At 43.3% G+C, this 14,340-nt stretch overlaps 1 protein-coding gene across 4 annotated transcripts in view; it reads left to right on the forward strand.

The window, feature by feature from the left end:
• IFT122 (intraflagellar transport 122) overlaps positions 1-14,340 on the forward strand; it is a 51,212-nt gene that overhangs the window by 3,325 nt on the left and 33,547 nt on the right. For 3 of the 4 annotated variants that reach the window (XR_007775074.1, XM_050958358.1, XM_050958359.1), the window contains exons 3-10: positions 277-361; positions 907-985; positions 1,999-2,075; positions 2,599-2,665; positions 6,067-6,213; positions 9,235-9,310; positions 10,394-10,585; positions 13,820-13,958. Coding sequence is in view for 3 of the 4 variants with exons in the window: in XM_050958358.1 (XP_050814315.1) it covers positions 277-361; positions 907-985; positions 1,999-2,075; positions 2,599-2,665; positions 6,067-6,213; positions 9,235-9,310; positions 10,394-10,585; positions 13,820-13,958 (862 nt within the window). In the remaining variant the exon portion in view is untranslated. Of the gene's footprint in view, positions 1-276; positions 362-906; positions 986-1,998; positions 2,076-2,598; positions 2,666-6,066; positions 6,214-7,400; positions 7,569-9,234; positions 9,311-10,393; positions 10,586-13,819; positions 13,959-14,340 lie in introns of all 4 variants that reach the window. The other variant, XM_050958360.1, reaches the window with a different exon arrangement.

Below are 14,340 nucleotides of genomic sequence, written 5' to 3' on the forward strand. Positions count from 1 at the left end.
GTAGTTTCAGGTACTAGTTTCAAAAGTCAACTTGCCAAATTTTTTCATATAATTGCATTTTCCTTTTTTTTTTTAAATTGTCTCCTTTTCCTGTGTGGACTTAAATAGGGGAAACTAACTATCCATCCATGAGAAATAGTGACATTGACTATGTACTAAGTATTGTCAAATAAGCAAAGTATACAAACAATTATTTTGCCTCCAATCTTGTTTAGTTCTAATTATTCTAGTTCCTGTGGCGCTTGTTGTCTTTATATTTTCCTTTTATTGATACAGGTGTATGATACATCTGATGGAACCTTAATTCAGCCCTTGAAAGGGCACAAGGACACAGTGTACTGTGTGGCTTATGCTAAAGATGGTAGGTGACACTTCTGGGTTTCTTAGCTTCCTTGTTTGTGTTAGTTTGTAGTAGAAAGCATGGTAGTCGGCCTCATCCCTTTCTTGTTGTACATTTTAAAATTGGGAATGTTAAGGTAGTTTTAATAATAATACTTTGCATTTAAACACTGCCTTTTATCTCAGGGTCTCAAAGCACTTTACAAATATTAGCTGCAAAAGAAAGTACCGTTCTCTGGATATTACAAACATAGGCCCCAATCCTGCAGTTGATACTACAAACAGAGACCCATACACCCCATGAATTTTAGTGGGCATCTGTGTGAAAGCAGAGGTCTACCTGTACAGCATTCCATTGAAGTCAGTAGTACTTCATGTGGGTGCAGAAGTGCTACCATATGGAGTCAGTAGCAGGGCTGGACCCATACTTGATCCTGTAGAGCTCAGACATCTACAAAGTACTTCCTGTTTTCTGTTTTGCTAAGATGAGTGTTTTTGGAGTAAAGGTGATAATTTGGGGTGTTTTGTAAACAGGTGTTTTGTTTTTAAATTATTATTAATCCCTAGGCAAGCGTTTTGCATCTGGCTCTGCTGACAAAAGTGTAATAATTTGGACTTCAAAGTTAGAAGGCATTCTGAAATACACGTAAGTGAACCCATTCATTTCACTGGTTCCTTTAAATACATACTTTGATTATGGACTTCTGCTGTTAATATAAGTGAGTGATGCTAGGAGAGTTGAAGGAATGTGAACTAGGGTCAGAGAATAAATTAGTAGAGAGAGGAGAAATGATGGAGGAGAGCAGTCAAAATATAGAAGGATATTTGAGAGGGTTAGGAAAGCAGTTAAGAGAATGGGGGAGTAGTGGGAGGGCTAGATAAAGCATTGGTGTTACTCTTGTGAAGACATTGCAGGGCTGAAGGAGCACCAGAGAGCCTCTCTCACTGTGTTAAGAGGGTGCAGGAGTTCAAGAAGAGCAGAAGAATGTCAGGAGAGTTTTGGGAGCTATATTCTGCCTTTGTCTCAACAGGAGTTGTGTGTACTGTATATACAAGACATGAGCCTGGTCTTGTAAAATAAGCCAAATTAGAGTAGTTGTAGTTTGAAGCCCAATCCAAAGGTGGTTGCTAGTACTTGCCTCCACCAAAAAGTTTCATCTTTTTCTGCCCTGCTTTATTTGTGTGCATACGGAATTCTCTTGGTGTTTTTCATTGGATTAATACCAGTCTTCCACAAGTCATTAAGAAATATATGTAATTGCTAGTATCTTACATCTTCAAATTCTAATTCTGCTTTTTGATAAGTTTGCATTATTCTTGTTGAAGTTATTGAGAGATACGCACGCATACAAATTATGGAAAAATTTGGTTAATAACATTTATTTCTTTCACAGTACTTCCCAAACCAATATCCACCTATGCCCTCATACCAATGCAGCCAGTTCTTGATGAAATCTGATGAAGCCTTCATTCAGAGACTGCTTAATTTAAAAAAGTTTATTTTTAACTTAGTTTAATTACATGTTAATTTGACATAGTGTAACTCGATCTGTTTTTATGCAGTATTTGTCCTCTAAGCTTAGCTTTAAGATATCTTGTTATAAAAGATAGAAAACAAACAAAATATTTGTTTGAAATGTGATGATTACTTTGTTCTAGGCATAATGATTCTATACAGTGTGTTTCATACAATCCTGTTACTCACCAGCTGGCATCCTGCTCCTCCAGCGATTTTGGTATGTCTTCTTCCTCTGATGTTTTTCACTGAGCAAGTAAACATTATTAAAATGAGAGAATTAAACATTACTAAGCCAGTAATGTATAGGTACAGTTTTTTCTTTTCTGTGATGAAGAAATGGAGAAATAAAATGTTACTCCTCCACTGTGAAGTATACGGATGAAAATTTAGAAAATACCTTGTTTAGCATAATTTAATATTTTACTTTTAAAATCACTCCCCCTCAATTGGAAAAGGGTTATGTACTCCAGTGCATTAAAGTGTGTTATCTTATGGTGATATGATTTTTCAATAGTACTATTTTTTTTGCCTCACTTTAAGAAATATTTCATTATAATTGTTATATTTAGATGTTTACTCCCCACGCCGTCCATATATGAATAAACAGCACCTATTCAAAACATTGACCCTTCCCAACACTGGCCCTTTAAAACCAGCCACCTTTTTTTTCTAATCTAAATGCTGCTTGTAATAATGAAGAACTTAGTCAGTTTCTTGGGTTTTTGTTTCTGTTTTTTAAGGCTTGTGGTCTCCTGAGCAGAAGTCAGTCTCCAAACATAAATCAAGCAGTAAAATTACCTGCTGTAGGTAAGTTTTAAGCACTAGACGTGTCATTCAGATTGTTTTTTTCCTTTATGAATACAAATATGACAATAAAGAGAAAAGTATATGTAATTAAATGTATGCAGAAGCCATGACTAGGGGCATAAACTGGGAGTTTGTAGAACAGATTACAACAGAACCAAAGGTTCCGATATCACGCCATCCTCATCACTATAGTATCTGAGCACCTTCCACTGGTGCAATAAGCAGCATCTGTTACATACTGTTTTTTCTTTCTCTCATCCTCTTCCCAGTATGTGTGTGCAATATACTTTTTTTTTTTAAATTGTATTGTTTCTGACTTGCAGTGGCAAGCAGTGTGATCTTGAGCAAGTCAGTTAACCTTTCTGTTCATTTCTTTATCCATTGATATAGTAATAACCTCCTGGAGGTGCTGCTGAGACTTACTAATATTTGTAAAGTACTTTGTGATCCTCAGGTTAAAGATTATATATAAATTAGACTTTTTTGTGGTGTGTTGGGCAACTAGATAATAAAGCCCAATCCTGATATTTGATGCCAATAAGTTAACTTTCTGTTAATAATAATAATAATACAAAAACACTTACACATACTCCTAAGGGAATTCTGTGCCACTGCATGCACACAGAATTCATGTCCCCTGCAGATTTCTTCGCTTCCTCACAGAAAAATGACTTTCTGATGAGGAATCAAAGGGAAGCCGCAAGAGCAGCCATGTGTCCCTCCCCAGCAGTGTGGGCATGTCATTTTGGGGACCCAGAGCTGCTAGCAAAGAGACAAATCTCTGCGGGTGGGGAGGAGGACTGGGGATGCCCTGGCCAGTGGCTTCTACCCTGTGCCAGGCTCAGCTGCTAGTGCTGGCTGGGAGTGGGGAAGGACGGTAATTCCTCTTCAAGGAGCGGCCAGGCCGGGCTGAGTCAGACCCAGCTCCAGAAACCTCTCCTGGCTGCAGGAAGCTCTGCACCATCCCCTTTCCCCTTGCTTCCTGCCCCCATTGCTCCTCAGCCGCTGGCGGGAGGGGTCAGTGTACGAGAGATGCTCCATACCCAGGCCGTCACACAGAGTACCCTCCCACTGAGCCCACCCTGCCGACCCTCATCCCCTGCCTCCAGAATCCCCTCAGATCCAGACCCCCCCCCCATCCTGCACCCAGACCAGCCCCCACTGAGCCCTCTGCACTGGAACCCCAACCCTGATGATCCCTGACCCCTGAGGAGCCCTCTGCACTCGGACCCCCACCCCACTGACCTCTAACCAGCTGCACTGGTACCCGCGTTGCTGATCCCCAACCCACCTTCACCTGGACCCCCCTGCAGAATCCCATTGTCCCTGCACATAGAACTCCCCAACGAGCCACTGTGTATCCAAATCCCCATGCATCTGGATTCCCCACTGAGCCACCTGCACCCATATTGCCCCACACAGGACTCTCTCACTCCACACCTGGATCTCCCCCCACCCCCCGCATGTTAAAACTGTCCAGACTTGGATCCTGCCGAGCTGAGCCTCCCTGCCCACACCTGGTGTACCTGGCATGGTGCGGCAGGGCCCCAGGGTGTTTCTGAGGCAGACCCAGCCCTTGTGCTGTGTCAGGGTTGTGTGTAGCCTCACCGCCAAGTTCATGTCCTGGGGATTGGAGGTGTGGCAGGGTGATCTCCCATTTCCGTGCTACCGGTTGCCTGTGCTCCCCACTTCCATGCTGGAGCCTCCACAATTATTTATTGACAAAATTTTGCAGAATTTTAAAATATTGTGTGCAGAATTTATATTTTTTTGGCACAGACTTTTTAATTTTTTGTCACATAATTCCCTCAGGAGTAGTATTATAGAGCACTGTAAAACATGAAAATTTATAAATATGCACATGGTTTAAGACATATCTCCTCCAAAAGCTTGCGGTCTCAGACAAGACCATGCACTACAGCAGCAGTTCTCAAACTTTAGCAACCCGAGATCCCCCATTTTGATTTAAAATTCTCCAGGGACCCTCAGACTTCTTGCTGAGTCTCTGCCCCACCCACTTCTCTGAGGCCCTGCCCCTTCTCTGAGGCTCCGCTCCCTGCTCATTCCATCCCCACTCCCTCCATCGCTTACTCTCCCCCACCCTCACACACTTTCACCAGGCAGGGGGTTGGGGTGCAGGCTCTTGGAGGGAGTTTCGATGCAGGGTGCAGACTCTGGGCTTGGGCAGGGGGTTGGGGTGCAGGAGGGGGTGAGGTGTATGAGCTCTGGCCGGGCAGCGGTTAACTCTGGCGGCTCCTGAAAGTGACTGGCACATCGCTCTGGCAGCGGCTCTTAGGCGGGGGCGGGCATTGGGTCTCCACGTGCAACCCCTGCCCGCAGGCACTGCCCCTGCTGCTCCCATTGGCCGTAGTTTCCAACCAATGGGAGCTGTGGAGTCAGCGCTCGGGCCAGGGGTAGCACGTGGAGACTCCCTGCTCCCACCCCTAGGGACTGCAGGGATGTGCTGGCCGCTTCCAGGAGTGGCAGAGAGCCTGCCTTAGCCCTGTTGCACTGCCAGAGTTTTAGCATGCAGGAGGCCTTGGGAGGGAAGGAGAGGAGTTTCAGTGGGGTCCGTGGACCCCAGTTTGAGAAATGCTGCACTACAATTCAAGTAAGGGAAGGTGAGGAGAAAGAGAGGAAGGATTGATGATAGTGTGTTTTAAGGAAGCATTTGAAAGAGTAGAAGGAGGGCAGTTGGCAAACAGATAAACTATTCTATGTGCAGGGGCAGCATCATTGTCAGTTTTAAAGAAGTGATATATTTGATGGGGGTGGGGGCAAAAGAATATACTCACTGATAAAGTCAGGGAAAATAATAAAATATCTAGTGCTTGTGTAGTGCTTTTCATCAGTAGCTCTCAAAGCACTTAACAAAGGAGGTATCATTATTTCAATTTTACTGATGAGGAAACTGAGACACAGAGCGGTGAAGTGACTTGCTTAAGGTCATGTAGCAGGCCAGTAGTGGAGCTGAGAGTAGAATACAGGCCTCCTGAGTTCCAGTCCAGTGCTCTGTATGCTAAACATCACTATTGTCTCTTTTATGTGATCACTATTCTGAATGAAGATTATACAGTGGTGTGGTATGTGGACACACAATCTTCACAGATAGTGTAGATGTGATTTTCCGTCATGTGTTAGCAGATTATATCTATTTTGTTCTCTTTATTCTTGCACTTATTTTTCACTTAGGTATAACAAAGAGTTTCTCCCTAGGTTGCATGTTCCTGCTATAAATATGAATGTGACTGTACAGTGCTTCAGGGTAAATGTCTAAATTCCAGTACTCCTTTCTCCTTACCTAGAGACGTATTCTAAACTATCATCCACTGGTCAGTACACTATTTTTAGTAGTTTTCTCTATGTCGTGCTGCTTTTTCATTTGTTTATTTTGTTATCAGCTGGACAAATGATGGCCAATACCTTGCTTTGGGGATGTTCAATGGCATTGTCAGTATAAGGAATAAAAATGGTGAAGAGAAAGTCAAAATAGAACGTCCAGGTGGCTCTTTATCTCCAGTATGGTCAATTTGCTGGAATCCATCAAGGTAAACCTCTTAGGTCCATCTCTTTTGTGCTGAACAGATAATCCTTGTTTTAGTGATTCCTGACATCACAGCATGGCCAGGCCATTATCTTTCTTCCTTAAATTGGTTTATTCTGCACTTTACTTAGGGCTGGTCTACACTATGGGGTGGGATCGATCTAAGTTATGCAACTTCAGCTGCGTGATTAACGTAGCTGAAGTCGATGTACTTAGATCTAATTACTGCAGTGAAGACACTGCAAGTAATTAGATCTGTGTGTAAATGGGAGATGGTCTCCCGTTGATTCCCCTTGCGCTTCTCGTTGAGGTGGAGTACCAGAGTCGATGCTAAAGTGATCGGCAGTCAATTTATTGCATCTATACTAGGCATGGTAAGTCGACCCCCACTGGATCAATCGCTGGCCGTCGATCCGGCTGGTAGTGTAGACAAGCCCTCAGAGTCCTCAGGCTCTTCACTGGTGACCAGCTTTTCACATCTGTAAAAATCTGGAATTACTCCATAGAAGAAAATGGAGTTACTCTGGATTTAGACTGGTGTAAATGAGATGAGGATTAGGTCCATTTTTTCTCCCCGTCCTCCTTTTCCTTCACTTTGCCTTTGTTATAGGAATCCCTCAATGACACATCAAAATCCTCATATGTTACTTTGGCTTAAAGAAAGTTTTGCCCCGTCTTTTGAGGCTTATACCGCTCTGTGACTGACCCAAGAGGGTTTCACAAACTTCGTTGGTTCAGATTTCTCTTTTTCCACCTTTGGTTTTCTCACTGCTATCTACAGTCCAAAGTGGAGTTCATTTTGACTAAGAGATGGATAATTGGCAACTTGGCAACCTGGGATTTGTATCTGGGATAAACTGAGATTCCTGTGGGCTGAGCTACACCTCTTTCTAGACATCAGCTGCCTCCTACCAGGCTGCCTGTTTTTTCAATTATAGAGTTGCACTGTTTTGAGAAGCTGAACACACTAATGGTGGGTGCATCTCTTTGGTGGCTATATGTAGCAATTGTACTTTGTCTTTTTTGATAAATGGAGAAATTGGGTGCAAAATCCGCTTGGATGCCAGGAAAGATGGTGTGGTTTTTCATTTGTATATTTTTATGCAATGAAGTTTATCTTAGAATAATAGATTTTGAAATGACAGTTTCACTGTAGTTATAGGGAATGTGAATGAACAATTAATATTACAGTAGGTGGGAGAATTTCTGGAATCATAGAGCAAGTGAGGAAGAGGAGGAGTCAGTCCACAACTATTTAGAGGAAATACCAGTTTTGAAGTCCAGCACGTGCAGTAGTCAGGGTAGTGAGACAGAAGAAGAAGAACATGAGGAAGAGGAGAGCCCTAGGGACACCAGCTCGTGAGTGTAACTTCAAGGGAATAAAATTTACTGTTCTACAGACAAAATAGACATCTACATTTATGTCCCAATTTATATATGTAATTATTTATTTCTCCTCTCTGTCTTCTACCAATGAACTTCAGCCCTTACCTGAAGAAAACACCTCTAGGAATGAGAAGATATCTCAGTCTCTAGAGCCCAGAGATTCTGATGAGACTGCCAAATGCAACAGTAGTAATACTGAGCAGGAGCTTTTATGAGACTGATTTCTTTTTTTTTTCCCCGAGTGTCAGGCTTGTGCAGCAATATTTTCAGATTGTTGAACACATTTTATAGATTATAAAAACTCATAGTGTATGTAAGTAACAAACCAAAACAAATAATCAAAACCTAAAGAACCACAAAACCCATAGGGCCATATTCATTGCTGGTGTGTATCTGTGTGGGTTTATGTTGACCAGATGGAGCTGCATCCTTTTTTTTGTGCCAGCAGTGAATTTAGTCCCATAATTTTTTAAACCATAATAAATAATTTTACTTCCTGCCCATCCCTGCTCCTTATCAGTCTTAAATACCATCTTTGCTCTCCTGCAGGCAAAGGAATGGGAGGAGTGATGGTCTTTATGTGGTGTCCTAAGGTGAACAGACTCTTAGGGCTGGTCTACACTGGGGGGCGGGTATCGATCTAAGATACGCAACTTCAGCTACATGAATAGCGTAGCTGAAGTCGAAGTATCTTAGATCGATTTACCTTGGGTCCTCATGGCGCGGGATCGACGTCCACCGCTCCCCGTGTCGACTCTGCTACCGCCGCTCGCTCTGGTGGAGTTCCGGAGTCGACCGGAGCGATATAGATGAGACACGATATATTGATCCCCGAAAAATCGATTGCTACCCACCGATACAGTGGGTCGTCTGGACGTACCCCTGGACCAGCAGTAATAATAATACCTAGCTATTTTATATAGTACTGTTCATCAGTAGATCTCAAAGGACTTTACAAAGGAGTATCACCCCCATTTTACAGATGGGGAAACTAAGGCACAGAAAAGTGATTTGCCCAAGGACACCCAGCAGGCCTGCTGCAGAGATGGGAATAGAGCCCAGGTTTCCTGAGTTTGAGTCTAGGGCTCTCTGCATTAGAGTACACTACTACATTCCAGAGTTGAGGCCCTTCTCAGAGAATGCTCTGGTGCCAGCTTCCAAGGACAACATTTTGTTCTTGATTATATTTATGTAAATCAGGTGCATCTCCATTCAGGCCCATTGACTTTGGACTTACACCACTGAAGCTGAGATCAGAATGTGGCCACAGATCTTTAAGTCCAGGGACTCTTAGCTAATCAGCCTTGGCTGATCGTAACTGCAGTGGAAGTATATGAAGTGATGTATTAAGTCTTTGGAGGCAAACAGTCCATGACATAGTGATGTGTAGGGAGGATATAGTGGACTCCTTTACCTCCCACCAGCTGTCTGTTCTCTGGCTGCAAAAGTTCATTAATATTCTAGTTAGGATGCATATGTTTGCTTTTTCTCTCAATTTTTGTGCCTTCTTTAAAAAAATCATTACTTGCTAAATGTAGTCTGACATCGTACTTATTTTTTGTCAGTAGCTTTTATGAGTTTTGTACAGAAATCACTGCAGTGCACCACGTCTTAATTGTCTGTTTCTTCTACATGTTAGAGATGAGCACAATGACATATTAGCTGTAGCAGACTGGGGTCAAAGGCTTTCCTTTTTTCAGCTCAGTGGCAAACAGGTAAGTTGAAGTTTAATGCTTTGGAAAGTGCATTCATATTTACCCTCAGGAGTAGCTGAATATTTTTGATCATATTCTGTATATACATTGTGTCTTGTATACTGCTGATTTATTAGAATACTTACTCAAAGCTTTTTGTTTGTTTGGCTGCTTTTGACCATCCTTTTTTCCTGCTCCAGTGTCTTCCAACCCAACAGAGACACATCCTGTTACTTCTTCTAGTTTTGCAGACTTTTGCGACCAGAGCTGTCCCTAGCTATTCTGGGGCCCTATGCAGCTCCCAAACTCCACCCCCCCCCCCCCACGGTGTGTGTGTGTGGGGGGGGCCCAGGCCTCTGCGGGGAGGGAGCGCAGGGGCTGTCCCCAGGCCCTCCGTGGGGAAGGACGGGCGGGGCTGGCTTGGAGTGGAGAACCACTCACTGGCGGTGCAGCTGGGGCCAGGTCTGCACTTGCTGCTGCCAGTGAGTGCAGGCCGGTCCATGCTGCAGTCCTCAGGGGCATGGAGGCAGGACTGGGGCGGAGCAGGAGCTGGAAGAGGGAGGGCTGGGGCAGGGAAGGGGCAGGGTGGGGTCGGAGCAGGGCGGGGTCCCTGGGGAAGAGCTGGAGCAGGGGCTGGAGCAGCACACTGCTGCGCAGGGCACCAGGAAATCTGGAAATTTCCTAGTGCCCTGTGCAGCTGTGTATTTTGCATATGGGTAAGGACAGCTCTGTTTGTGACAGTTTACTGGGCCAGATCCTGAGTTGCAGCTGTGGAGTCCTTGGCACAATTCATGAGAGGGAGACTCATTAGTGTGTTTTAAATCATCCTGATTCTGGGCAGACCTGTGTTGGGCTAGGCTGGTTCTCAGATGCAACTTAGAGTAGCTTCTGAGGGCTGTTACAACTGTCAGCTGTTGCTGGGTGTAGGAAGGTCTTTGCCACTAGCTGAAGGGATGGTGGTATCATAGGAGCCTGTATGATAGAACTTGGCACCTGAGGATCCTTGTACACTGGGGAGATCCTCTTGCTAGTTTCCAGCTACTTTTCATGACTCAGAAAACATGAAATGACCCTTTTCTTTGATCTCTGTATTTTGTCTTGTAGATTGGGAAGGACAGGGTGCTGAATTTTGACCCCTGCTGTGTTAGCTATTTTTCCAAAGGAGAATATGTATTAATGGGAGGCTCAGATAAGCAAGTCTCTCTCTACACGAAGGATGGAGTGCGTCTCGGTACCATAGGGGATCAGAGTAGCTGGGTGTGGACATGTAAAGTTAAACCAGACTCCAATTATGTGGTAAGAGGGGACATTTTATTACTTTTCTCTTAGACCTTAGTTACATATGGTAGGACCACAATTTTCAAACTTGGGTACTTAAGTAGGCACCCAAATCCTTATTGAGGCAGCTAAATACAAGTGGCCTAATTTTTAGATGTTGCTGAATAAGCACATTCAACTTCCATTGAAGTTAAAAATAGTCATGGAGAAATGTATCTTGGGCTACAAGAAGGTGATAAATGGGGATAAAGCTTACTGGCCTATGTAAGGCATTTACTACATTTTATTTTTTGAATGATAGTTGATTTATTTAAAAATAATTTTGATGATATATATGAAATAGGGTGACTGTAGAGGCTATGCAATAGGATGAGTGGGAGTAGATGTGCAAGTAGGCTGTCTGGTTCAGAATTTCTACTAAAGAGCCTTGTGGAGAATGTGCTGTTACCATTTTGGGCAATATATACTATAATCTGTCAGTGGCAGAACTCCTTTTGAAATCAGCAGTCCATGAGTGGTAATTAAAAAAAAGTAAGTGTCCATTATTAAGACTGTGATTTAGTCATGGAGGTCACAGAAGTCATGGAATCTGTGACTTCCAAAGACCTCCGTGACTCCAGCCAGTGCTGGCTGGGAGCTGTAGGATCCCCTGCTGCCTGCAGGGGAGCTCCACAGCTCCCTGCTGCCACTCTGGGCAGCTACAGGCAGCAAGGGACCCCCATCGCTCCCGGCCTTTGTGGGTGGCAAGGGGCACCCACCCACACTCCCTGCCCCTGCAGACAGCAGGGAGGACCAGGGGATAGGGGGAATCCCCGCTGCTCCCGGCCACCGCTGGCATCAAGAGGGACACTGGTTGCCAAGGGCGTCAGGAGGGACCATGGTGCTCCCTGCCCCTGCGTGCAGCAGTGGGGATCCACTGCTTCTTGCTGGCTGCAGGGGGCAATTCCCGCTGCAGCTGTGGGACGCAGGGGGGGACCCAGCGGTAGAGGGGATCTCCACCCACTCTGGGCCACTGCGGACAGCAAGGGGATCCGCCACTTCCAGCTGGCATGGGCAGCAGGGGGGCCCCTTGGTAGGGGGGATCCCCACTGCTCCCATCCACCAGTGGTGGCAGGGGGGATCCCTGGAGCTCCCGGCCCCCACGGGAGTCAGGGGGAACTCCTACAGCTTGAAGATACCAGTGGAGTGGACCATTGGAGCTCCTAGTCTCACCTCCGACTACCCATTTTGTCATTGGGTATTTTTAATAAAAGTCAAGGATAGGTTACGGGTTTCCGTGAATTTTTCATTATTGCCTGTGACCTGTCCATGACTTTTAGTAAAAACATCCATGATGAAAACTTAGCCTTATCCACGATCATATAGAGCCTCATCCTGGATCATTAAAGTCGATGGGAGTTTTGCCAGGGAATACAGTGTGAGCAGGATCAGGGCTAAAGTTCGTATGCTATTTTGGAGAATGTAACGTAAGCAATTTAGTGTTGATTTAAATATCATGCATTTTTATTAGGGCTGTCAAGCGATTAAAAATTTTAATTGTGATTAATCACAAAATTAATCGGACTGTTAATAATTGAGTACCATTTATTTAAATATTTCTGGGTGTTTTCTACCTTTTCAAATATATTGATTTCAATTACAACACAGAATACAAAGTGTACAGTGCTCACTTTATATTTATTTTTTATTACAAATATTTGCACTGTAAAAAAAACAAAAGAAATAGTATTTTTCAATTCTCCCGTTACAAGTATTGTAGTTCAATCACTTTAACATGGAAGTTGAACATACAAACGTAGAATTATGTACAGAAAAAAAACTGCATTCAAAAATAAAACAATGTAAAACTTTAGAGCCTACAAGTCCACTCAGTCCTACTTCTTGTTCAGCCAATCGCTCAGACAAACAAGTTTTGTTTACATTTGCAGGAGATAATGCTGCTTGCTTCTTGTTTACAGTGTCACCTGAAAGTGAGAACAGGCATTCACATGTCACTGTTGTATCCGGCGTCACAAGATATTTATGTACCAGATGTGGTAAAGAGTCCTATATCCTTTCATGCTTCAACCATCATTCCAGAGGACATGTGTCCATGCTGATGATGGGTTCTGCTCAATAATGATCCAAACCAGTGTGGACCGATGCATATTCATTTTCATCATCTGAGTCAGATGCCACCAGCAGGCTGATTTTTCTTTTTTGGTGGTTTGGGTTCAGTAGTTTCCGCATTGGAGAGTTACTTTTTAAGACTTCTGAAAGCATGCTCCACACCTCGTCCCTCTCAGATTTTGGACGGCACTTCAGATTCTTAAATCTTGGATCGAGTGCTGTAGCTATCTTTAGAAATCTCACATTAGTACCTTCTTTGCATTTTGTCAAATCTTCAGTGAAAGTGTTCTTAAAATGAACAACACGTTGGATCATCATCCGAGATTTCTGTAACATGAAATATGTGGGATAATGTGGGTAAAACAGAGCAGGAGACATACAGTTCTCCCCCAAGGAGTTCAGTCACAAATTTAATTAACGTGTTATTTTTTTTAATGAGTGTTATCAGCATGGAAGCATGTCCTCTGGAGTGGTGGCTGAAGTATGAAGGGGCATATGAACGTTTAGCATATCTGTCACATAAGTACCTTGCAATGCCGGCTACAAAAGTGCCATGTGAATGCCCATTCTCACTTGCAGGTGACATTGTAAATAAGAAGAGGGCAGCATTATTGCCCGTAAATGTAAACAAACTTGTTTGTTTTAGCAATTGGCTTAGCAAGAAATAGGACTGAGTCGACTTGTACGCTCTAAAGATTTACATTTTTGTTTTTGAGTGCAGCTATGTAACAAAAAAAAATCTACATTTGTAAGTTGCACTTTCAAGGTTGCATTACAGTACTTGTATGAGGTGAATTGAAAAATGTTTCTTTTATCATTTTTACAGTACAAATATTTGTAATAAAAATAATATAGTGACCACTGTACACCATGTATTCTGTGCTGTAATTGAAATCAATATATTTGAAAATGTAGAAAAACATCAAAAATATTTAATAAATTTTAATTAGTATTCTGTTATTTAACAGTGCAATTAAAACTGCGATTAATCACGGTTAATTTTGAGTTAATCACACGAGTTAATTGCGATTAATCTACAGCCCTAATTTTTATGCGTGTTTTTTGTAGTTGCCTATAAGTTATCATTGGTTGACACATATAGGTGATTGTATGAGTTTTAGAGATCTTTCTCCTTATGTTCAGGCAATAGGATGCCAGGATGGAACAATTTCCTTTTATCAGCTGATTTTCAGTACAGTCCACGGACTCTATAAAGATCGTTATGCTTACAGAGACAGCATGACTGATGTTATTGTCCAGCACCTAATTACTGAGCAAAAAGGTAGTGTCACTCTTACGTTGAAGTCTTAGTTTCATTTTCATTATTATTTTTATTCATAGCTGTTAGCATGTTCAAATGTATGCTCCCTGTCTCGTGGAACTTCCTGTCTTTGATACACACTGATGGTAAGGTCAAGGCATACAACTTATGAGCTGAAAACGCAAACACGAAGCAGAGAAAATATCTCTTGAGGACAAGGCCGGCTTTAGGCTTATTCCACCAATTCCCCCAAATCGGGCCCTGCGCCTAAGAGGGCCCCGCGCACAGTTAGAATCTCTTCCCTGGCTAGAGGTGCCTTTTTAGTTTTTACTCACCTGGTGACGCTTTGGGTCTTTGGCGGCACTTCGGCGGCAGGTCCTTCAGTCTCTCTGGGTCTTCGGCG

The sequence above is a fragment of the Gopherus flavomarginatus genome, chromosome 6, assembly GCF_025201925.1.
Source record: "Gopherus flavomarginatus isolate rGopFla2 chromosome 6, rGopFla2.mat.asm, whole genome shotgun sequence".
NCBI lineage: Eukaryota > Metazoa > Chordata > Testudines > Testudinidae > Gopherus > Gopherus flavomarginatus.